The 23,436-nt window shown below is 43.3% G+C and overlaps 1 protein-coding gene and 1 non-coding gene across 7 annotated transcripts in view; both read left to right on the forward strand.

Annotated features, from left to right (window-relative positions):
- GON4L (gon-4 like) overlaps positions 1–23,436 on the forward strand; it is a 68,065-nt gene that overhangs the window by 4,255 nt on the left and 40,374 nt on the right. For 5 of the 6 annotated variants that reach the window (XR_014146683.1, XM_081825454.1, XM_081825452.1 and 2 more), the window contains exons 2-6: positions 1,100–1,630; positions 7,461–7,652; positions 21,190–21,383; positions 22,025–22,099; positions 22,281–22,331. Coding sequence is in view for 5 of the 6 variants with exons in the window: in XM_081825452.1 (XP_081681578.1) it covers positions 1,100–1,630; positions 7,461–7,652; positions 21,190–21,383; positions 22,025–22,099; positions 22,281–22,331 (1,043 nt within the window). In the remaining variant the exon portion in view is untranslated. The remainder of the gene's footprint in view (positions 1–1,099; positions 1,631–7,460; positions 7,653–21,189; positions 21,384–22,024; positions 22,100–22,280; positions 22,332–23,436) is intronic. The other variant, XM_081825455.1, reaches the window with a different exon arrangement.
- On the forward strand, positions 7,116–7,188 carry TRNAR-CCU (transfer RNA arginine (anticodon CCU)). Its single transcript has one exon. It is a non-coding gene; the product is annotated as a tRNA-Arg (tRNA).

Raw genomic sequence — 23,436 nt, forward strand, 5'->3', positions numbered from 1 at the left:
AGAATAGTAGAACTCTTGTTTTCAACACACAATTTCTGTTAATATAGCTTAACGTTTTTAAACAACCACACTTTGCTTTTGGATTGTTTCTGTTAATGGAACTACCTGTTCGTGAAAACAGCAATAGCAAACATTGATCTAATAAATTGCTGTCTAATGACGTAGATGCTATTTTTATTTCATTTTTAAAAACATTTTTAAAAAAGATTTTATTTATTGGGACGCCTGGGTGGCTCAGTCAGTTAAACGTCTGCCTTCAGCTCAGGTCATGATCCTGAGGTCTTGGGATCGAGTCCTGCATTGGGCTCCTTGCTTGGCGGGAAGCCTGCTTCTCCCTCTGCCTGCCGCTCCCCCCTGCTTGTGTGCTCTCTCTCTCTGGCAAACAAACAAACAAATAAATAAAATGGTTGATCTTAAAAAAAAAAAAAGATTTATTTATTTATTTGAGAGAGAGAGATCGAGGGTGAGAGAACACAAGCAGAGGGAAGGGCAGAGGGAGAAGCAGGCTCCCGACTGAGCAGGGAGCTGGAGTCAGGGCTCAATCCCAGAACTCTGGGGTCATGACCTGAGAGCCGAAGGCAGACACTTAACTGACTGAGCCACCCAGGTGTCCCCATTTCATTTTATAGCTGAAGAAACTGAGGTTCAGTTTAAGTTATGCAGGGTCACAAAGCTGGAGAGAAGGTGATTTGGGAAACAAATGGAGTTTGACTCCACAGTTTGCTCTCAGCATCATGCTTTTCTACCTCCCTGATGGTAGTAATGGTAACCAACATTTGCTAATCACTTACTGTTTAATTTTTACAACAACTCTATGAGGTAAGCCCAGTTAATATCCTTTACAGTGGAGGAAACTCAAGATCAGAGAGGTTAAATCACTCAGCCAAGATAGTGTACTAAGCGCTATTGCTTAGTACGCTGAAGTTAGGGTTTGAGCACCACACTCTAACCACAGTCTCTCACCTCCCACCCATCGGGACATTGTGTATTTGGTGTACTGTGTCCATGACTGAACATGAATAAGTGGAAAGATACTTGAAGAAATGCTCTTATCATTAATTAATATGAGGGTGATGAGAACTTGCTTTTCTCCTTTCAGGATGGAAGAGGAGTGGGACTTGTACAATGTTGCCCTGTAAGAAGAGAAGGACTATGGTGACAGAGTCCCCACAGCACCAGGGCAACCGGGAGGAAGAGGACCTAGACCTGGAGTCAGCCGTTAAATCGTCGTCCGACCAGGTGAAAGACTTGGGGTCAGCGTCACTCTCTGGGGGTCCGAGTCATGGCAGAGCAGCTGGCCTCCAAATAGAGTCCGTGCAGGATGCTGGAAATCAGCTTGGTGTGGAGGATCCGTCTTTGAGTTCTAGGGTGCTCGCCCAGGACACAAATGCACCAGTTTTAGAAGCTGCTGATGTGGCCATCTCTCAGGGAATCACCCTACCTTCCTTGGAGTCTTCCCAGCCCCTTAATGTACACATTGGTAAAGGAAAAGTCCAGGCCACTGGCTCAAGGAGAGGGAAGAAGATGACACTCAGGCCTGGGCTTGTTCCCCAAGAAGACAGAGGTGATCATCCTATTACAAAGGAGCCTTTTTCAGGAGAGCCTAGTGAAGAAGTCAAGGAAGAAGGAGGTAAGATATGAACGGTTGTTAGGCCATGTTTGCCTTGACGCACCAGTTTGCCACTGTGCTCTCTGCAGTTCAGTTATGAAGCGGTGTTTCTGACGGGGATACTGATTCACTATGGAATCGGAACTGCACTGCTCATAAGGGTCAGCAGTCAGGTTTATGAATGGGTGGAGACTTTCTTCTCCCTCCCGTTCTGAGATCCTCTTCTGTATCCTTTTCTTTCTCTTACTCTCTCATGTCTGGAGTGGTGAACTATGTATGGCCTTTTGTGATTTGGTGGATGGACATGAAGTGGGGCTTGTGGAGGAGGGGCAGCAGTGTAAAGGGACATTGGGTGGGGCTCTACAGAGATGACATAACCCTTAGGACTTGAGGGATAAGAGTTTGACAGTTGGTGGCGTGGGGTATCGTAGGCCAAGAGCAGTAGGCACCGAGGCAGAGGCCGAAGGGGATGGTGACATGGTTGGTTGGAAGAAGTGAGAGATGTCTTCAGAGCGGTTGATTATATTTAGATTGTGAAGGGCTTTGTTTTTCATGCTCAAGCGTTTGAACTTTTCCTGTAGGTGATAGCCAGTTAATAAATAAAAGAAGCAGAAGGCACAGTTCTCACCTCAGAAAGCTTGTAGTCTAGTTGGGAAGACAAGATAAGCACATAATTCATTTGGGGCAGCTGGAGGCAAGCAGACGCCACAGAGCCTTGCCCTTCTCCCCTTGAGACCTTACAAAGGCTTGGACTGGGATATTGGCAGTGGGGAGAGAAGAAAGGGTGTGTCTTAGAGACATTACGAAGGAAGAACTAATCTTACTCGGAGCCTCACACCATTTAAGAGATCTGTCCTGGGGGTGGTGGCGCAGGCGTTGGGGGGGTTGGAAAGGAGTTGGGCTTTAGGTATGAGGAGTGTGAGGTGTGATGTGGGGGCCATCAAAATAAAATAGAGCTCTGAGATTGAAGTTGGGTAAGAGGTAGGAGTAGAAACAGAGTGTTCGTTGTACTTCTTCATGGAGAGGAATGTGGAGGAAGGGGACCAGCTTAGGCTGAGGAAGATGACAGAGAAGGGAAAACTGGAGAAATGATAGGAGAAATCAGGAAGGAGGACAGCTCTGAGAACAAGGCCCATCATTTATTTATTTGTCTGTTTGTTTAAAAAGATTTTATTTATTTGACAGAGAAAGACACAGCAAGAGAGGGAACACAAGCAGGGGGAGTGGGAGAGGGAGAAGCAGGTTCCCCACTGAGCAGGGAGCCCGATGTGGGGCTCAATCCCAGGACCCTGGCATCATGACCTGAGCCGAAGGCAGACGCTTCACTGACTGAGCCACCCAGGTGCCCCAAGGCACATGATTTAAAAGTTAGTGACAAAGGGGGCGCCTGGGTGGCTCAGTCGTTGAGCGTCCGCCTTCGGCTCAGGTCATGATCGCGGGGTCCTCGGATCGAGCCCCGCATCGGGCTCTCTGCTCTGCAGGAAGCCTGCTTCTCCCTCTCCCCCTCCCCCTGCTTGTGTTCCCTCTCTCGCTGTGTCTCTCTGTCAAATAAATAAAATCTTTAAAAAGAAAGAAAAAAAAAAAGTTAGTGACAAAGGAGAGAGAAGGATGATGGGGCGCGACAGAAGGCTGTGCTTGCAGCTTGGAGGTGGTTGAGAGGGGGCGCCGGAGAGTTTCTGGGACGAGGAGAGCAGATGATGGAACTCTGGAGGGAGAATGACAGCAGCACTGGCTGTTTTGCAGCAGGAGGACGGAGATGTGGCCAGAAGGGCAGTGGGATCCCTGACAGGTCTTCTTCAAGCTTGGCTTTGTCTGTGACATGAAGGTGGGGGACCTGGAGAGGATACAGGATTCCAGTGCTCGTAGGGAAGGAACGGGTAATTCACTAGGGGTTCAAAGTCACTCAGCTGTTGAGGAGTGGAATCTAGAGATGTTTTCAATGGTTAGTTTACAGATGTCCAAGTGTAGGTGAATAAAATAAACATTTGTTTAGGATTATCTGTAATACAACTCCCCTTCTTTAAGCTAGATAATTGAAAGTGGATTCTACCACCTTGCACTTTTAATGAGCTGTAATACCAGTAAAAGAAGGACCTTATGAGTGTCTATCCAGAATCCTTTTTTCCCCCCCAGTACCTTTTTTTTTTGCGGGCTAGAAATGTAACATACAAAACAGAAAGGAAGAAAGAAGATTGAAAATTCATATATATGCATTTTTTAAAAAGATTTTATTTATTTATTTGACAGAGAGAGACACAGGGAGAGAGGGAACACAAGCAGGGGGAGTGGGAGAGGGAGAAGCAGGCTTCCCACCAATCAGGGAGCCTGATGCGGGGCTCAATCCTAGGACCCCGGGATCATGACCTGAGCCGAAGGCAGACGCTTAACAGAGCCACCCAGGCGCCCCATATGTATGCATTTTGAATAATGAAAAGTTTAAGGAAGAAAATAAAGAAATCTTACTATGCACAGTAATCATTAAAATGTAGTGTAGGGGCGTCTGGCCAACTCATTCTTTGGAGTGTGCAACTCTTGATCTCCGGGTTGTAAGTTTGAGTCCTGTGTTTGGTGTAGAGACTACTTAAAAGTAAAATCTTAAAAAAAAAAAAAAAAAGAAAATTAGTGTGTATTTGTTTTGTTTTAAAGATTTTATTATTTATTTATTTGTCAGAGACAGAGAGAGAGCACAAGCAGGGGGAGCAGCAGAGAGAGAAGCAGGCTCCCCGCTGAGCAGGGAGCCCGATGCGGGGCTCGATCTCAGGACCCTGGGATCATGACCTGAGCTGAAGGCAGACGCTTAACGACTGAGCCACCCAGGCGCCCCTGTTTTGCTTTCTTTTAAGTAACGTGTAGTATTACAGTTTTGTAGAAAAAAAACAAAACCAAAAAACTCTGGGTTATTTTGAAGTGTGGTAATGCCCCCTTATCCGTGGCTTCAGTTATCCGTAGTCAGCCTCAGTCTGGAAGCAGGTGATCCTGACTTCACCTCGTTATCAGGTCAGTAGTAGCCTAATGCTGTGTCACTGCGCCTACGGCCCTCCCCTCACTTCACCACCCCATGTAGGCATCACATCAGCTCACATCATCATAAGAAGAGGGGTGAGTACAGGATAGTAAGATAGTTTGAGAGAGGGAGGGACCCCATTTGTTTAACTTTTATTACAGTACACTGTTATAATTGTTCTGTTATTAGTTACTGTTAATCTCACTGCCGAATTTATAAATTAAACTATCATAGGTCCGTATAGGAAAAAAACAGTGTATATAGGGTTCAGTACTATGGGAAGTTTCAGGCATCACTGGAGCTTTTGGAACCTGTGTCCCAGGGGATAGGCAGGGGCTACTGTATCAGCATTTTGTTACAGTGGGTACTCTGAAATCATGTTTCTAGGCTGCAGGTGCTAGTGATTAAACCTTCCTTGTGTTGGTGTGTATTCTAACAGAATTTTAACCCCTACCGCTCCCTCTTTTTTTTGGTCAGAATTTTAATTGTTCTTTTAAAATTGATTTATATACCCTAATTTCTACTTATGCTTCTTTTCCTTTGCCTTCTAAAATGATTAAGTTAGGGGGCACCTGGGTGGCTCAGTCGTTAAGCGTCTGCCTTCAGCTCAGGTCATGATCCCAGGGTCCTGGGATCGAGCCTCGCATCGGGCTCCCTGCTCCGCGGGAAGCCTGCTTCTCCCTCTCCCACTCCCCCTGCTTGTGTTCCCTCTCTCGGTGTCTCTCTCTCTCTGTCAAATAAATAAAATCTTAAAAAAAATAAATAAATAAAATGATTAACTTAGGCAGATTTCAGCTTATAATTAGTTGTACAGTTCTCAGCTAATTATTTTCATGTTATCAATTCACAGTTCTTAGGCTGGCAGTAAATAAGTTACAGATGTGTTCTGTGTAAGGCTTCCCCTGCTCTGCCATACCCTTCTCAGCTTCCCTTTCTAGGGGCTCTGAGCATCTAACACATGGATACAGAAAAGGAAGAGTGGGATTCCTGCGGGGTTCTCTGAGACGGGAGTTAAATTGAGAAGCAATGTGATGTGGTCACTGAAAAGGAACATTTTTGGGGTGCCTGGCTGGCTCAGTTGGAAGAGCGTGTGACTTGATCTCAGGATCATGAGTTTGAGCCCCACGTTGGGTGTAGAGATTACTTAAATCAATAAAACTTAAAAGAAAGGAAAAACATTTTCTGAATGGCTGGTAAACTGTGCGGACAGTGTTAGAGTTGTTCCAAATACATTTTAGGTAGTAGAAGTATCAATGGAAACTACCAAAGTGAATTTCTGGCATGTTTGTTTAAAAAATCTTTTATGTTGGTTCAGTTTTGAAAATGTTGACATCATTAATTGTACAACTTGTTCAAGATTGTTGATGAAGGAGATCACTATGCTGTTTATTGAAGTTCTCTTTTCTAAGAAATTTGGCTGAGAGCAACTTTGGATTTGACCGATTTGGGATCTCTTTGTCCAGTCCCTGTGAAAGGCAAAGCCGTGGGACGTTTTGATGTTGTGGAGTACTCATGGGCTCTGGAAGTGAAGCATAGAAGATTGAGAGTACATGCAAGTCAGGATTGATTCATGGCTTCTTTAAAGCTTTTTTTTCTCTGTTGGGGGAGAGGATGGTCCAATTTAAAACCATGTTTACACTGGTTGAAAGTCCCAGTGTCGATGAGACAGCAGGTCACAGCCTAAGGGCTGCTCTGCATAGAGCTCAGTGATAAATAATTTGATCTCTTTTTGAACATGTTTTGACTGTGTAATACACAGACATGAAAACAATTCATAGATGCCGACAGCGCACCGTGAAAAGTTGGGCACCCTTTCCCTCTGCTCTTGCCCCCAGGTTCTTGTCTCAGGAGCAAGCAGTCACTGTTCAGCACGCCTGTTCTGCCTGTGTTCTCCTCCCCATGACAAGTTGGTTCTCATGTCGACTTTTGCTACAGCATGAATGTTTCCTTGCTTTTTTTTTTTTTTTAAAGATTTTATTTATTTATTTGACAGAGAGAGACACAGCGAGAGAGGGAACACAAGCAGGGGGAGTGGGAGAGGGAGAAGCAGGCTTCCCGCGGAGCAGGGAACCTGATGCGGGGCTCGATCCCAGGACTCTGGGATCATAACCCGAGTGGAAGGCAGACGCTTAATGACTGAGCCACCCAGGCACCCCATCCTTGCTTTTTAAATGCCCCATCTTCCCCAGAAGAAAGTAGCACTCCTTAAGAGTAGAGGTGAAGAGGGGAAAGTTGTCTGAGGAACTGTAGAACCGTGTATTGATAATTTTACGGTGATTTTTACTCTAATGCTCTGTAGAATTTATAGAGTCAGAAAGTTCAGGACATTTATAATGGATATCACTTATAGTGGGTTAAATGCGGTATTAATGGTTGTCTGTATAAAATGTCCCTTTGTCATCAGGACTATAACAGACCCCACCCCACAATTATGGTTCTCATTTCTCCATAGGAAAAAAATGCATAACTCAAAGCATATTAGAAGTAGAAAGACCTTGGGGTGCCTGGCTGGCTCAGTCGGTAGAGTGTGTGACTCCTAATCTCAGGGTCATGAGTTCAAGCCCCATATTGGGAGTGGAGCCTGCTTAAAATTAAGAGGAAAAAAAAAAAAAAAAAGTAGGAGACCATAGCCATTATGTAGTTCAACACCCTGACATAGGTGAGTACGTTGGAACTGAGCTTTTGATTTCTTAGGACCCTGTAAGTGAGAGGAGAATGCCTATATGGTGTATGCATCATTAATGAAGTTACCCATCTATAAAGGACTTTATAACTAAATGCTGATTTTTATAACCTGGTATGATTGATAATGGGCAAAGTGTGGAGCAATACTTGTGATTCTTCCAGGAAAACCTCAGTTGCACTCTGGAGGGGCGATACCTTCGCTGCCGTTAGGCAGCCACTCTGCAAAACCAGGAGCCCAGCCTGGGAAGTCCCCTCAGCCAGGTATCTGTGCCTGTCCTCAGGAAAAGCCATTCGGGACTCTGGCTCCGCAAGCTGAGGATGAGACAGAGGACGGTGGACTCTTCATTCCGATGGGTAGGCTTTCTTTCTCTTTTCTTCTTTTGTAATTAAAGAAAGATCCTCTTTATTGAAATATGATATAAAGTATAATATGTAGAAAACTGCATGTGTCCTAAGATATCGTAGTTCCTTGAATTTTCGGAGACTGAAGACACCCGTGCAACCAACAACCAGATCAAGAAACAGAGTATTCCCTGTTCCCTCGGTTGTCCCTTTCAGTTATTACCAGCACCTCACCCGTGGGGGCCATTACGCTGACTTCTGGCAGCCCAGTTTGGTTCGCCTGTTTTGTACTTCATATGAGTGGAATCCTGTGTTTGTATGCCTAGTGACTGCATTTTTCCACTCATCTTGTTGCGTTTATGAAATTGGCCCACGCTGTTGATTGTAGATTGTTCATTTTCATTGCTGTCTAGTATTCTGTTGTTTGAGTATTCAACATTTTCTGTATCCGTTCAACTTTTTTTTTTTTTTAAGATTTTATTTGAGAGAGAGCTTAAGAGAGAGAGAGACCACGAGAGGGGGAGTGGGAGAGGGAGAAGCAGACTCCTCACTGAGCAGGGAGCCCGACCTGGGGCTCGATCCCAGTACCCTGGGATCATGACCTGAGCCGGAGGCAGACGCTTAACCGACTGAGCCACTCAGGTGCCCTTCATTCAACTCTTAATGGGCATTAGGATAGTTTCTAGTTGGAGGCTACTCTGAATGGTGCTGCTGTGAACATTCTACACAGATCTTTGGGTGAACATCTGCATTTGATTTTTGTTGGGTGAATTGCTAGGTCATAGGATTAGGCCTTCTGAAATTTTTTTGAAATACTGTATTTTTTATTGTGAATTATAACACATACAGACAAATGAATAAAGACTTTATTCAGCTTAAAAATTGGTTTTACAACGAGCACCTGTGATTTCAATTTTTTTAAAGATTTTATTTATTTATTTGAGAGAGAGAGAGTGAGAGCAAGTGAGCACACCAGCAGGGGGAGTGGGACAGGGAGAAGCAGGGTCCCCATGGAGCAGGGAACCTGACTCGGGGCTTGATCCCAGGACCCTGAGATCATGACCTGAGCTGAAAGCAGACGCTTAGCTGACTGAGCCACCTAGGCATCCCTTGTGATTTCTTTTTTTTCCTTCCTCCCTCCCTCCCTCCCTCCTTCCCTTCCTTCCTTCCTTCCTTCCTTCCTTCCTTCCTTCCTTCCTTCCTTCCATTCTTTCATTCTTTCTCTCTTTCTTTTTAAAATTTTATTTATTTACTTGAGAGAGAGAGAGAGCACAAGCATGATCAGGGGAGGGGCGGAGGGAGAGGGAGAAGCAGGCTCCCTGCTCAGGGAGCCCATGCAGGGCTGGATCCTAGGATCCTGAGATCTTGACCTGAGCTGAAGGCAGATGCTTAATGGACTGAGCCAGCCAGGTGCCCCTGTGATTTCTTTTTCTTATTGCAAATACTAGTGGTGATCATGCACATTTCGTCTGAACTTGGGGGAAGGCACTCCGTATTATTCTTGTTTTTTGGGGTTTTGTTTTGTTTTTAGAAGTGGGGAGGTGGAGGGGCAGAGGGGGAGAGAGAGAGAGAGAGAGTGAGATTCTAGAGCAGACTCCCTATTGGGCATGGAGCCTGACATGGGGTTCAATCTCATGATCCTGAGATCACCACCTGAGCCGAAATCAAGAGTCGGATGCTTAACAGCCAGCCAGGCGCCCCTGAATTCCTTGTTATGCATGAGAGAGTTGTAGACTTTTTGTAGATACATTTTTTTTTAAAGATTATATTTATTTATTTGACAGAGAGAGAGAGTGAGCATGAGCAGGGGGAGGGGCAGAGGGAGAGGGAGAAGCAGACTCTCTGCTGAGCAAGGAGCCCGATGTGGGACTCTATCCCAGGACCCCGGGATCATGACCTGAGCCAAAGGCAGAGGCTTAACCGACTGAGCCACCCAGGTGCCCCAACTTTTTATAGATATGTTGTATCAGATTAAGGAAGTTCTTTTCCTAATTTTCAGTTTTATCATGTATTGAATTGTGCTAGTGTTTTTCTGTCTCTATTAAGATGATCATACAGTGTTTCTTCTTTATTCTGTTAGTAATGCGGAGATTCACGTTGTTTCTTACTGTCAGATTTATTGAAATATAATTTGCATTCAATGAAACGTACCCAGTGAGTTTTGAAACATGTAATACAGTTCTGTAACTGCCGCCACCGTCAGCATATGGGACATTTCTCTCACCCCGAAAGCTCTCTCATTGCCTCTTGCAGGCTTTCGTTCTCAGCCCGGTCTCGTCTGCCACCTCACTGCATCCGTGTGGTTCTCTCTGCAGTGTCCTGCCCGTGCTCACGTACAGTATGCAGCTGTCTTTGCCTGGTACGATGCTTTGGAGACTCATTCGCATTTGTTCTTCTCATTGCTGAGTAGTGTTCCATCCCACAGACACACCACCAGTTACTGGTTCACCAGTTGATGGACGTTTGGGTTGTTTCCAGGTTTTGCCTGAAGCTGCTCCATACATTCACATATAGGCCTTTGATGGACACAAGTTTTCATTGTTCTTGGGTAAATCACTAGGAGGGACATTTCCGGAGCTTTATGAGGAACTGCTGACGCATTTTCCAAAGCAGCTGTACCATTTTACACTCCCACCAGTGGGTGTGAGATTCACAACTGATCCGCGTCCTTTCCAGTAGTTGCCAGACGCTTACATTTTCTCCATTTTAGTAGGTGTATTTCCTTGCGGTTTGAACTTGCATTTCTCTAAGGAAGAGTAATGTAGAGCATGTTTTCATGTGTTTATTGGCCACTTGTAGATAATTTTTGGTGAAATGTTTGATCATTATTTTGTTATATGCCCTTATTTCTTTTGTAATTAGTACATATCTTGCAGGAGATACCTTATTTTTTAAAAAAATATTTTACTTATTTATTTTAGAGAGGGGGTGGAGGGGCAGAGGGAAAGGGAAAGAGAATCCCAAGCGGACTCTCCACTGATCACAGAGCCAGACTCGGGGCTCTATCCCATGACCCTGAGATCGTGATCTGAGCCGAAATCAAGAGTCAGATAGATGCTTAACTGACCGGGCCACCCAGGCACTCCTTGCAGAAGATACATTAAAACTATGCATGTATCCTGTTTCTCCTCAAACTTTTCCCCACTAATTTTAGCATCCATTGGTGGATTGCCTGCAAGAATTATTACTGTGTTGTTACAATTTTTTTATTCCTTTCATTCCTTCTACATCTAATAATTGGGATTTTCTATAAAGAAGAGCTGTCCTTCTTCCTCGTTTATTTATTCAGTTTTTATGTGAGTGTGGACTCATGGGTATTTATTTTATTATTTGAGTTACAGTGCAATGGTGTCATTATTTATTTTGCTCAGATTGTTTTAGTGTTAGGTATGGGGAGATACTTCAGGTTTTACTTTTATGGAATATGGTTTTGGTGTCATATCAAGGAATGCTGCCTAATCCTGAGGCGCCCGGCTGGCTCAGTTGGTGGAGCGTGTGACTCTTGACCTTGGGGTTGGGAGTTCAAGCCCCATGTTGGGTGTAGAGCATTAAAAAAAAAAAAAAAAGGAACTCTGCCTAATCCAAGGTCACAGAGATTCTTTTGTGCAAGTTGTATGGTTTTACATACTCTGTTTAGGTATATGATCCATTTTGAGTTAATTTTTGTATCATGTGTGAGGCATATTTGAGATTCTTTTTTGCATGTGGATGTTTATTTCAGCATGATTTTTGGAAAAGATTCCTTTCTCTATTAAATTACCTTTGGGGCGCCTGGGTGGCTCAGTTGGTTAAGCGACTGCCTTCGGCTCAGGTCATGATCCCGGAGTCCCTAGATCGAGTCCCGCATCGGGCTCCCTGCTCGGGAGGGAGTCTGCTTCTTCCTCTGACCCTCCTCCCTCTCATGCTCTCTCTCTCTCAAATAAATAAATAAATAAATCTTTAAAAAAAATAAATAAATAAATTACCTTTGCACCTGTGAAAAACTCACTGGCCATATTAGTATGGGGTCTTTTCTGGACTCTGTTCTGTCCATTGATCTATGTGTCTGACCTTTCACCAAAACTACACTGGTTTGATCCGTATAACTTCACAGTAAGTGTCAAGATCAGGTAGGTCTTTACCTTTATTCTGTTTTTAAAATATATATATATGTACGTATATATATTTTATATACGTACATATATATTTAAGATTTTATTCATCTATTTGAGAGGGAGAGTGAAAGAGAGAGAGTGAACACAAGGTGGGGAGAAGCAGACTCCCCACTGAGCAGGGAGCCCGATGCTGGACTTGATCCCAGGGTCCTGGGATCATGACCTGAGTTGAAGGCAGACGCTTAACCGATTGAGCCACCCAGGTGCCCTAATATATATATTTTTAAGATTTTATTTATTAGAGACAGAGCAAGTGCATGCACACAGGTGGGGGGGAGGGTAGAGGGAGAGGGAGAGCCAGACTCCCTGCTGAGCAGAGAGCCCGACGTGGTGCCCCATGTCCTTTTTTTTTTTTTTTTTTTTAAAAACAAGGTTATTGGGTTATTATAGGTCCTTTGCATTTCCATGTAAATTTAAGAATTGGCTTGTCATTTTCTTCAAAAATACCTGCTGGGGACGCCTGGCTGGCTCAGTCGGTTAAGTGTCTGCCTTCGGCTCAGGTCATGATCTTCAGATGCTGGGATGGAGCCCCGCATATTGGGCTCCCCCTCCCTCTACCTCTGCCTGCCACTCCCCTTGTTTGTGCTCTCTCTCTCTCTCTCTTTGTGTCAATAAATAAATAAAATCTTAAAAAAAATAGCTGCTGGAATACTGATTGGTAATGAATCTGTGGATAAATTTGGGAAAGTTGCCATCTTAACAATATTGAGTCTACTAATCCATGAACAAGATCTGTCTATTTAGATCTGTTAAAATTTCTCTCAGCAATATTTTATAGCTCTTTACATATACATTTTTCACCTATTTGTTTAGATTTGTGAAACACCTAAATATTTCTTCTTTTATGCTGAGTTTTTCTTTTCAACTTCCAATTGTTCATTGGTAATCTATAGATAGGTGTACTTGGGTATATTGGTCTATCTTGTGACCTTGCTATAAGTACATTATTAGCTGTATATACTTGGTAGATCTTTAGCAATTCCTTACAGAGAGAATGATGTGATCTGCGAACAAAAGGTTTTTTTGCCTTCCTTTCCAGCTTGTAAGTCTTTGCTTTCTTACTTTCTCTTTCTTCCTCTTCTTTCCTCTTTGTCTCCCTCCGTCTTCCTCTTCCTCTCCATTTATCCATCCTGCTTCGCTCTGTGCTGGAGAGGACCTTCAGTTCAGCCTTGGGAAGTGGTGGGAGCAGGCATCTTTCCTTTGCTCTTGACCTCAGGGGAGTGTGCTGAGTCTTCCACCGTGGGGCTGGAGGTTGTCATTGGATTGAAGAAGTTCTCTACTGTTCCTGGTTGCTGAGAGTTTTTGTGGTGAATTGATGTTATATTTGGTTAAAAGCTTTTCCCGCATCTATTGAGATTATCTTTTGTTTCTGCTTTTGGTCTGTTGATGTGGTGAATTATATTGATTGATTTTCAAATTTCAAAGCACTTTTGCATTTCTGGGGTACACCACACCTTTTGATCATGATATATTACCCTTTTTATATATTGTTGGATTTGATTTGCTAGTATTTTAAGGATTCTTGTACCTGTGGCCGATAGTGTTCTTGTATTCTTTGCATGGTTTGGTATTAGGGTCATGCTGACCTCATAAAGTGAGGTGGGAAGTGTTCTCTCTTCTTTTTGTTTTGTGTTTTTCATGGTTTTATTTTTGGAAGTGTCTGTGAATTGGTGGTATTTCTTCCTTAAATGTGTTGTTGAATGCACCAGTGAAGCCATCTGGGCCTGGAGTTTTCTTTGTAGGCGTTTTTAATTATGAACTCAGTCCCTCCCTCCTTCCTTCCCTCCCTTCTTTCAGATTTTATTTATTTATTTGAGAGAGAGAGAGAATGAGTTAGAGACAGGGAGAGAGAGAAAAGGAGCAGGGGGAGGGGCAGAAGCAGACTCCCCACTGAGCAGGGAGCCTAATGTGGGACTCAATCCCAGGACTCCAGGATCATGACCTGAGCCAAAGGTAGGTGCTTAACTGACTGAGCCACACAGGCACCCCTGAACTCGGTTTCTTTAGCAGATACAGGGCTGTTCAATTATCTACTTGTTCTTGAGTGAGCTTTGACAGCAGGTGTCTTACAGGGTATTTGTTTCATCCAACTTGTGGAAACCTTGGCATAAAGGTTTTTATAATATTCCTTTAGGTTTTTTTTTTAAGATTTTATTTATTTATTTTAGAGAGAGAGTGTGCACGTGGGCACATGTGAGTTAGGGGCGGGTCAGAGGGAGAGACAGAATTTTAAGCGGGCTCTGTGCTCAGCGAAGTGCAGCTCCATCCCAGGACCTTGAGATCATGACCTGAGCTGAAGTCTGATGCTTAACTGACTGAGCCACCCAGGTGCCCCAGACTTATTAAATATTTTAATAATAGTATTTAATATATCAATTTCTCTTTAAGCACTTGTGTTAGCTTTGCCCCACAGATTATGATGTGTTGTATTTCATTGACTTCAGTTGACAACATTTTCTAATCCCTTTGGGATATCTTCTTTGGCATACAGGTTATTTAGAAGTGTGTAGTTTGGGGGCGCCTGGGTGGCTCAGTCGTTAAGCGTCTGCCTTCGGCTCAGGTCATGATCCCAGGGTCCTGGGATCGAGCCCCGCATCGGGCTCCCTGCTCAGCAGGAAGCCTGCTTCTCCCTCTCCCACTCCCCCTGCTTGTGTTCCCTCTCTTGCTGTCTCTCTCTCTGTCAAAAAAAAAAAATCTTTAGAAATCTATAGTTTGGAGAATTCCAGCTATCTTTCTGTTACTGATTTCTGGTTTAATTCCCTTGTCTTCAGATTTTACTTTGTATAATGTCATTCATTTTCTATTTATTGAGGTTTATTTCATAGCCCAGAATATAATCTTTTTTTTTTCCCTTTAGGTCTTTATTCAGATGTTGAGTATAATCTTTATGGTAGTTCTTCCATTTGTATTTGAAAAGAACATGTATTCAGTTGTTTTCAGGTGTACTGTTCTATAAATGTCAGTTAGGTCAAGTTGGTTGATAGCATTGTTCAGTTCTTCCCTTTTTACTGCTTTTGTGTGTGGGGGGGGTCTATTTGTCATTTACTGTGAAAGAAATAATGAGGTCTCCAAGTTTAATTGTGGAACTGTCTATATTTCTTTCAGTTCTATCAGTTTTAGCTCTACATATTTTTTTAAGTCTTATTTATTTATTTAAAGAAAATTTTATTTATTTATTTATTTGAGACAGAGAAAGCATGTGCACATGTGGCGGGGGAGGGGCAGAGAGAATCTTAAGCAGACCCATGCCCAGCACAGAGCCTGACGTGAGGCCTAATCTCACAACCCTGAGTTCATGACCTGAGCTGGTAGATATCAAGAGTTGGCCACTTAAGCAACTGAGCCACCCAGGTGCCCCAAGTTTTATTTATTTAGGTAATCTCTACACCCAACGTGGGGCTCAAATTCATGACCCCGAGATCAAGAGTTGCATGCTCTTCTTACTGAGTCAGTGAGGTATGCCTTTAAAGACTTTATTTTTGGTAATCTCTATACCCAGTGTGGGGCTCACCCTCACAACCCTGACATCAAGAGTCACATTCTCTACCAATTAAGCCAGTCAGCTCCACTGACTCAGACAGCCAGGCACCCCAACAATATACATCTTTTAAAAATTACTACAATCTATGGGGTGCCTGGGTGACTCATTGAGTTGAGTGTCTGACTCTTGGTTTTGGCTTGGGTCGTGATCTCAGGGTCGTGGGATGGGGCCCTGCTCAGGCTCCCCACTGAGTCCGGAGTCTGCTTGGGATTCTCTTTCTTCCTCTGCCCCTCCCTCTGCTCATGCACGTGGGCTTGTGCTCTTTCTCCCTAAAATAAATAAAAATCTTAAAAAAAATAAAATTATTAAATTTGTACTTTTACCACTTCCAAAACAATACAAGAACTTTACAGCAGTTTCACTCTATATATCTACTCCTGCCTTTTGTGCTATTGATGTTATATTTTACTTCTTCCTAAGTTTTAAATCCCTAAGATGTTATTGTTACTATTTTAGCCAGTCAGTATTCATTTATATTTATCACATAGTTAACCTTTCTGGCTCTTTGATTCATCCTGAAATTCTTTGCTTTGCCTTTATCTAGGATCTTTTTTTTTTTTTTTCATTTTGAAGATTTTCCTTTAGTATTTCTTGTGAACCTGGTCTTAGTCAGTGAATTATCTCAGATTTTGTTTGTCTGGAAACAAAATATATTTAGTTTTGCTTTTTAAAATTTTTTTATTATTTGTATCTATCTTTGTATCTATCTATGTATCTACCTATCGATTTATTTATTGTAAGTAAGCTCTACTCCCAATATGGGGCTTGAACTCAGACCCCAAGATCAAGAGTCACGTGCTCTACTGACTGAACCAGCCAGGTGCCCCTGTTTTTTTTTTTTTTTTTGCTCCTATTAAATTTGTAATGGTGTTTAGCACCAGGGATTCCATGTCTCTGATGGAAATTCTATATCTTTTCCTTTATTTTCTTGAATATATTGATCATAACTACTTTAAAACCCTTTCTCAAGTATCTGATTTACCTGTAGGTCTCTTTTTTTTTTTTTTTAAGATTTTATTTATTTATTTGACAGAGAGCACAAATAGGCAGAGCGGCAGGCAGAGGGAGAGGGAGAAGCAGGCTGTCCGCTGAGCAGGGAGCCGGACATGGGGCTCGATCCCAGGACCCCGGGTTCATGACCTGAGCCGAAGGCAGCCGCTTAACCGACTGAGCCACCCAGGCGCCCCTGTAGGTCTCTTTTATTGTCTTCTCCTACCACCTCCCTTGTGGTATTTTGGTTCTGTTTTTAGAGTTTTATAATTTTTTAGAAAAGATTTTATTTATTTATTTGACACAGAGAGAGAGCACAAGCAGGGGGGAGAGGTAGAGGAAGAAGCAGATTCCCCACTGAACAGGGAGCCTGACGTGGGGCTTCATCCCAGGACCCCAGGATCATGACCTGAGCTGAAGGCGGACACTTAACTGACTGAGCCACCCAGGCGTCCCGCGTTTTATAATTTTTGATTGTATGTTGGACATTATGGATGGAAAATTCTGGAGGCTTTGGTATTGTTACCTTCTTCCAAAGAGGGTTATTTTATCTTCTGGCAGGCAGATAATTTTGGAGGATCACCTAAATCTGCCACGGGTTAGTTTTATGCTATGTTAAGTCTAGTTTGTTTCCACTTTCTTTGTTTCTTTTTTTTTCTTTTTTAAAGATTTTATTTATTTATTTGACAGAGAGAGACACAGCGAGAGAGGGAACACAAGCAAGGGGAGCGGGAGAGGGAGAAGCAGGCTTCCCGTGTAGCAGGGAGCCCAATGCAGGGCTCGATCCCAGGGCCCTGGGACCATGACCTGAGCCGAAGGCAGACGCCTAATGACTGAGCCACCCAGGTGCCCCTTGTTTCCACTTTCTACTTACTCCTAGATTGTGGCCTGTGGGTGGCTCTTCTGAGGTTTCAGCACTGCTAAGAAATCTTGCTGTAGTGTTTTTGAAGACCTTTACCTCCTTTTCACGACTTGAACTACAACCTCTTTCTCCCCAGAGCTGTGGAGTGAGAATCTTCTGCCTCCTAGCCACTCTCCTGCTGTGTTTCTTGGGGTTCCATCCTGTTCATGCACAGCTTAAGGGTCTGCTAAGGTCTTCAGAGGAGCTTGAACAGAAACTTTTTTGGCTCATTTTTCCTTGGTTTTCTCCTCTGCAGAGGTTTTTTGTTTTTTTTTTTAGTATTTATTTGAGAGAGTGTATGCATATGCATGTGAGTGCGGTGGGGGGAGGGCCAGAGGGACAGAATCTCAAGCAGACTCCCTGCCAAGCACGGAGCTAGCCGGGGGCCTTGATCCCACAACCCCGGAGATCAGGACCTGAGCCGAAATCAAGAGTCAGACGTCTAACCTACTCTGCAGAGTTTTATCCTTCAGTGTCAGCTGCTTCGGCAGCTCCAAATGTCTGGCTTCTTATGCTAGCAAGACCACTGTGTTCAGCTTGGGTCCTCCTTAATGTGCTTCCCTTCTCTAAAAGATTCCAACTCCTTAAATCCTTTCCATGAGGGTTCTTCAGTGGCTTCAGACTGCTTTATGTATATATTTTTCCACTTTTATGTACAGTTGACCCTTTTAACAGTGTGGGGGTTGGGGCGCTGTGCCCCACATGCAGTTGGAGATCCACATATAACTTTTGACTCCCCTAAAACAGCCTACTTTCACCAGAAGCCTTACTAATAATATAGTTGATTAAGTTATGTGTAATGTATACTCTATCCTTACAGTAAAGTAAGCTGGAAAAAAGAAAATGTTATGAAAATCATAAGGAAGAGAAATGCATTCGCAGTACTGTACTGTATTTATTGAAAAAAATCTACATATAAGTGGACCTGCATAGTTCAAACCTGTGTGACCCAAGGGTCAGTTGTAGTTTTAGATAGTTTTACAGTTGTTTTTGGTGGGAAGGTTTCATCTGTTAAAAAATACATTGTTGTGGCCAGAACCTGAGATTCTGGGTGTGTGCTTGACAGGGCTGTTGAGCAACTTTGGTGATTTAGATTTTGCATAACCCACTGTATTTTTACTCACTTCATCCACTTTACAGTATATTTACAGTACATTTTACTTTCAGTTCATTGGTTACATCATTAGATCTACTTTTCAGGGAATATCTTGTTTTAGGCCACCTTCCATCTTTCTCTTGGAAGGAAAAATTAGATTTTCTTCTGTGTCTTTTCCAGCTTGATCTTTAAATAGAGTGGCTTCCTTTTTTTAATGTTTTAATTTCAGCTCTTAGAATTCATAGAGTCAGTGGTATCCCAATATTTTAGAAGATAAAGGATTAATTGTAAAACAGTATAACAAATAGTTGAATTATCTGTTCTTTTTTGGATTGTTTGTGTAGTGTGTTAGAATTTGAATGTATTAGATTTTCCTTCAGACATATATTCCCTAATAAAAACTCAGCATTAAAATCAGACATCAGCGGGGCGCCTGGGTAGCTCAGTCGTTAGGTGTCTGCCTTCCGCTCAGGTCATGATCCCAGGGTCCTGGGATCGAGCCCCGCATCGGGCTCCCTGCTCTGCAGGAAGCCTGCTTCTCCCTCTCCCACTCCCCCTGCTTGTGTTCCCTCTCTCCCTGTGTCTCTCTCTGTCAAATAAATAAATAAAATCTTTAAAAAAAAATAAAATAAAATCAGACATCAGAGGAGAAATAGGTGTGATGTAATTTAGACACTGGGATGGTTTAACCCCACTCCGATTGCATGTTTTTAAGATAGCTATTCTAAATGGAATTATGCTAACTCTAATGGTTTTTCCATGAAAAATATTTGCATTTAAATTTTATGAAAAGCTTTCTTCACAATTCATTTAAATAATTTTTATGTTTCATTTTTTTATAGTATTTTTAGTGGGGCTAAGTGTTTCTCAGTGTGTATCTTAAAGCATTGCTACTCAAAGTGTGGTCCGAGAACCAGTGCCAGTTTGAGAACTGGTTTGAAACAAAATTATTTATGGAAATTGAGTAAATGTGTAGAAATTTTATAACATTTGACATGATGGCTACATTCTTTTATTTTTTTTTTTAAAGATTTTATTTATTTGAGAGAGAGAGAGAGAGAGAGCGCACAGGCAGGGGGCCTGATGCGGGACTCCATCCCAGGACCCTGGGATCATGACCTGAGCCGAAGGCAGATGCTTAACCCACTGAGCCACCCAGGCGCCCCCTGATGGCTACATTCTTAATTTTATTTTATAAAAATGTAAGTCTAGGGCATCTGGGTGACTCAGTGGTGAGGCGAGAAGAGAGGTTTGGGGAAAAGATAATGTATACAAAGATAATGTGTATTATGCTGTGTAATTCCCCTTTTGCTGCTTTCTCAAAAAAAAAAAGTAGTAAAGAGCTTTATCATTATTTAGTACTTTGGGAGGTTTTATGTTTCTTTTGTAGGTGTCATCTTGTGGGTTGTACCTCGAAGCATTGCATTTGATTTAGGCGACATGACTGTAAGATGCGCATGTTTGAATTCTACCTATTTTTTTTCTTAAAAATCATTATCAGAAAAATTTTCCATATCATTAAAGCTCTTTGTAGTTATTTTTATTTGTTTCCCCCATTGCTTAAAAAGACCATTAAAAAAAAAAGTTTTATTTATTTCAGTAATTTCTGCACCCAACGTAGGGCTCGAACCCACAACCCCAAGATCAAGAGTCGCACGCTCTACTGATTGAGCCGGCCAGGCGCCCCTAAAAAGACAAGTTTTAATGGCTCTATTGCAGTCCAGTGTATGGATGTACCGGTGTTCATTTTACCCTTCCTGGAATATTGGACATTTAGGAGATTTCCATCTTCTTGCTAAAATAATTAACGTTGCAATGAGTAATGTGATTATTAGTCTCTGCACATCTAATTGTTTCCTTAAAAACAAGAATTACTGGATTGAGAGTTGTACACGTTTATCAAATTCTTGGTGTGTGTTCACAAGTGCAGAAGCAGTTGTTTGAAGTCACTACTTTTCACTGTTTAAATATTGCCGGGATGTGGCTTGAAGGTCACAAAATCTTTTAAACAGAGAAGGTCATCTTCATGTTCATCCTCTCTAATCCTTGTTTTCAGAGGGTAGCAGGCCTTAAAGCTTTGGAAGGATGAGAACGTCATTTTGGTATTACATGATAATCTATTTCAAGACTTAACAGATTCTAATAATGGAGAAGTTTTTCCTTTTGTCTGGTTATATATATGCTCTCGTAGAATAGAGAGAACTTTGTCCTCCCCTCGCCTTTTTTGGTACAGTTCAGAGTGAATTTTTTATCCTTTGCTCCTTGTTTTTCTCTCTTCTAGACTGAATAGAATAATGATAATGACAAGTTACATTGTATAATGTTTCACTGGTATAAAGCACTTTGGTTTATATTATTTCACTTAATCTGCATGGCGTCCCTGATAGGCAGATATCTGTATTTGCAAAAGAAGAAAAGAAGAATCTTTCTGAGGTTGCCCGGAACTGAGACACAAAGCCGGGGTTTCTGCCATATCACCTGGGCTCCACAGGGTAGTAAGTAGGACTGTGGATGCCAGGGCTAGAGAACGAGGCTTCAGAGCATGACTCTGTCATTACTGGCTCTTGGGAAAGTTTCTTAATCTCTCTGCCTCAGTTTCTTCATCTGTATACAGTGGGCAAAGTAACAGTTCCGGCTTCCTAGGGTTGTTCGGAGGAGGAGGTCCATGCGTGTCGTTGTGCGGAGGCCCGGCTGCCGCGGACTGAGTGCGCCGCCCAGCGCATCCTCACTGTCGCCACCGAGCAGGCTGCTTTCATTTTCGGGGCCAGCCGGCCGGCGGCCTCTTCTTCTCTTACTGTTGGCTTGTTGGGGTAAGTTATGGGAGCAGTGGTTTGGAGATTCTGATGATGTTCTTGGTTTATTTGCAGAAGAACAAGGCGGTGAAGAAAGTGAGAAAAGGCGAAAAAAGAGAAAGGGCACCAAGAGGAAGCGGGACGGACGCGGTCCAGAGGGAGGGGCATGGGCTTGCGACCTGAAGCTGGACGACGCGCTGGACCGCACGCTGGAGGACGGCGCCAAGCAGCACAACCTGACTGCCGTCAACGTGCGCAACATCCTCCACGTGAGTACGACGGCGGCCGTGGACACGGCGGCCGGAAGGCTTCCTGGAGAGCAAGTACAGACTCTCAGGGAATTCTTGGTTCTTAGTATGCGAATTACTAACTTTGGGAGTAGCACGGGCCACAGCACTTGACATTTCAGGACGGCTTCCCCGTTGCACTCAGCACACGTTTGAAATCCGAACACACGTTCAAAAAAACCTGGGCAGGTAAACTGTTCCTCTCCTCCTCCACTGCCTGGCTGGTTTATCGTGTTATTTGGCACATTTGAAGATGATAATGTTCGCAGTGGACTTACTCTTCCGTGGGTCGATAGGTCTGGAGAGATGCCAGGGGAGCAGTTTATGCCGCGCATGCGCTGGTCCTGTTCTTCCAGATGTATCAACACAGCTGTTTACAGAACCTTCCTTGCTGGTTACTGTTTCTCAGAAGCGTAGAGTCGGTTACCCGCACTCACATTCCTGCTCCTGGTAGCTGTGGCATCGAATATGCCTGTTCTGTTAGAGTTTGAGCCTGGGTGCTTCTGGCCAAAGCTGGCTTTACCCCAACCAGAAGCCATTTCAGTATCTAGCAGAGTTAAGAAGCGGCTGTTTTCTAGGTCACACGTCTTTGCTGCATAAAGTGAAATTTCATCTTTTTCCAGGAAGTAATCACAAATGAGCATGTGGTCGCTATGATGAAAGCAGCCATCAGTGAGACGGAAGATATGCCGATGTTTGTGAGTAGTTGATTGTTTCTCTTTAATGCTGTGGAACAGAGCTACTGTAAATGGGCAAGTGCAGGAGGTTGCTCGGGAGTTTGTAAATAGCTTGATAGTGGGGGTAGAGTTAGCGTTTCAAAACCCAAGATTCACATGATAATTTCTATTGACTGTTTTCTTCTCATTTTCCCTGCCTCAGGAGCCCAAAATGACACGCTCTAAACTGAAGGAAGTGGTGGAAAAAGGAGTGGTGGGTGTTCTGTTTTTGTGTTTGTTTTTTTTCCTTTAGTTTGGTAAATAAGGTCTAATTCTAGGTTATTTGCAGGGGGGAAAAAAATAGGAAAGAATTATCATGGTCTGGGTTTGCCTCCTTCCGAGAAATAGCTGTAAAAGATAAGTGGAGACAACATTCAGAGTCCTTATCATCGTTTATTTCCGTTGATGTGGAAGTACTGCTGTTTGGGGCCTACTCGGTAGACAACCATTAGCACGGCTGGAAGCACTGAGCAGGGGCAGCCTTTCTATTCATGGGGTACGTGGCAAAGGGTCGAGAGTATTTTTCCAGGTGTGTCCCAGGGAGCACTGCGTCAGGTCACTCTGCTGTGGGGTCCCTCACGAGTGCTTACTGAAAATGCATGTTCCGTGGCTCACCTCAGACCTGGAATAGGGACCCAGGAGCAGGGCCTGGGAATAAGCATTATTGGAAACAGCAGTTGGTTGTTTTGCACACACCAAGGAATGAGAGCCACTCGAAGGCTTCTGGAGGATTCTGGCACAGATGCTGGGACCCATTTATTTCCTGCTCAACAAGCATCTGTCCAGTGCTCAGCGTCTGTAACAGGCAGGTGATGGTCCTGTGGCGGTCCGTTTTGTGTCTGATAGTGAGGATGATTTGCCTAATGGACCCAAAATGCATGTTGTTGTTTTTGTCCTTTCGTCCGGGTCTATTCTTCGCAGCCCTGTAGACGAAATAAGTCTGCTCCTCTTCCACGTGACCTTTCCTCTGGTAGGAGAAAACTAGTACATCTTTCTGTAATATTCTTTTGTTGCTAAATGTCCCCCAATTCTTTTTATCGGTCTTCATGTGACAAGACTTTGAGTACATTTACCAATCTGATCCTTTTCTCCCGAATGTGCCTGCTTTGTCCATATCCTTTGAAAAGTGTGCCTGACATGGAATTCCTGCTACAGATGTGGTTTTACTGTATGGAATGAAGTTAAGGATCCCTTTAGTGTCCCACACACCATATTTCTCTTAGTGCAGCCTAGGACTGCATTGGCTTTTTTTGACAGCCACATCGTATTCTTTTGTCTAGTGGGCTAAGCCTGGTTGCGTAGAGTTAAATTTCATCTTT

The sequence above is a fragment of the Leptonychotes weddellii genome, chromosome 6 (genome assembly GCF_054177405.1).
Source record: "Leptonychotes weddellii isolate Sample4059 chromosome 6, ASM5417740v2, whole genome shotgun sequence".
Lineage (NCBI taxonomy): Eukaryota > Metazoa > Chordata > Mammalia > Carnivora > Phocidae > Leptonychotes > Leptonychotes weddellii.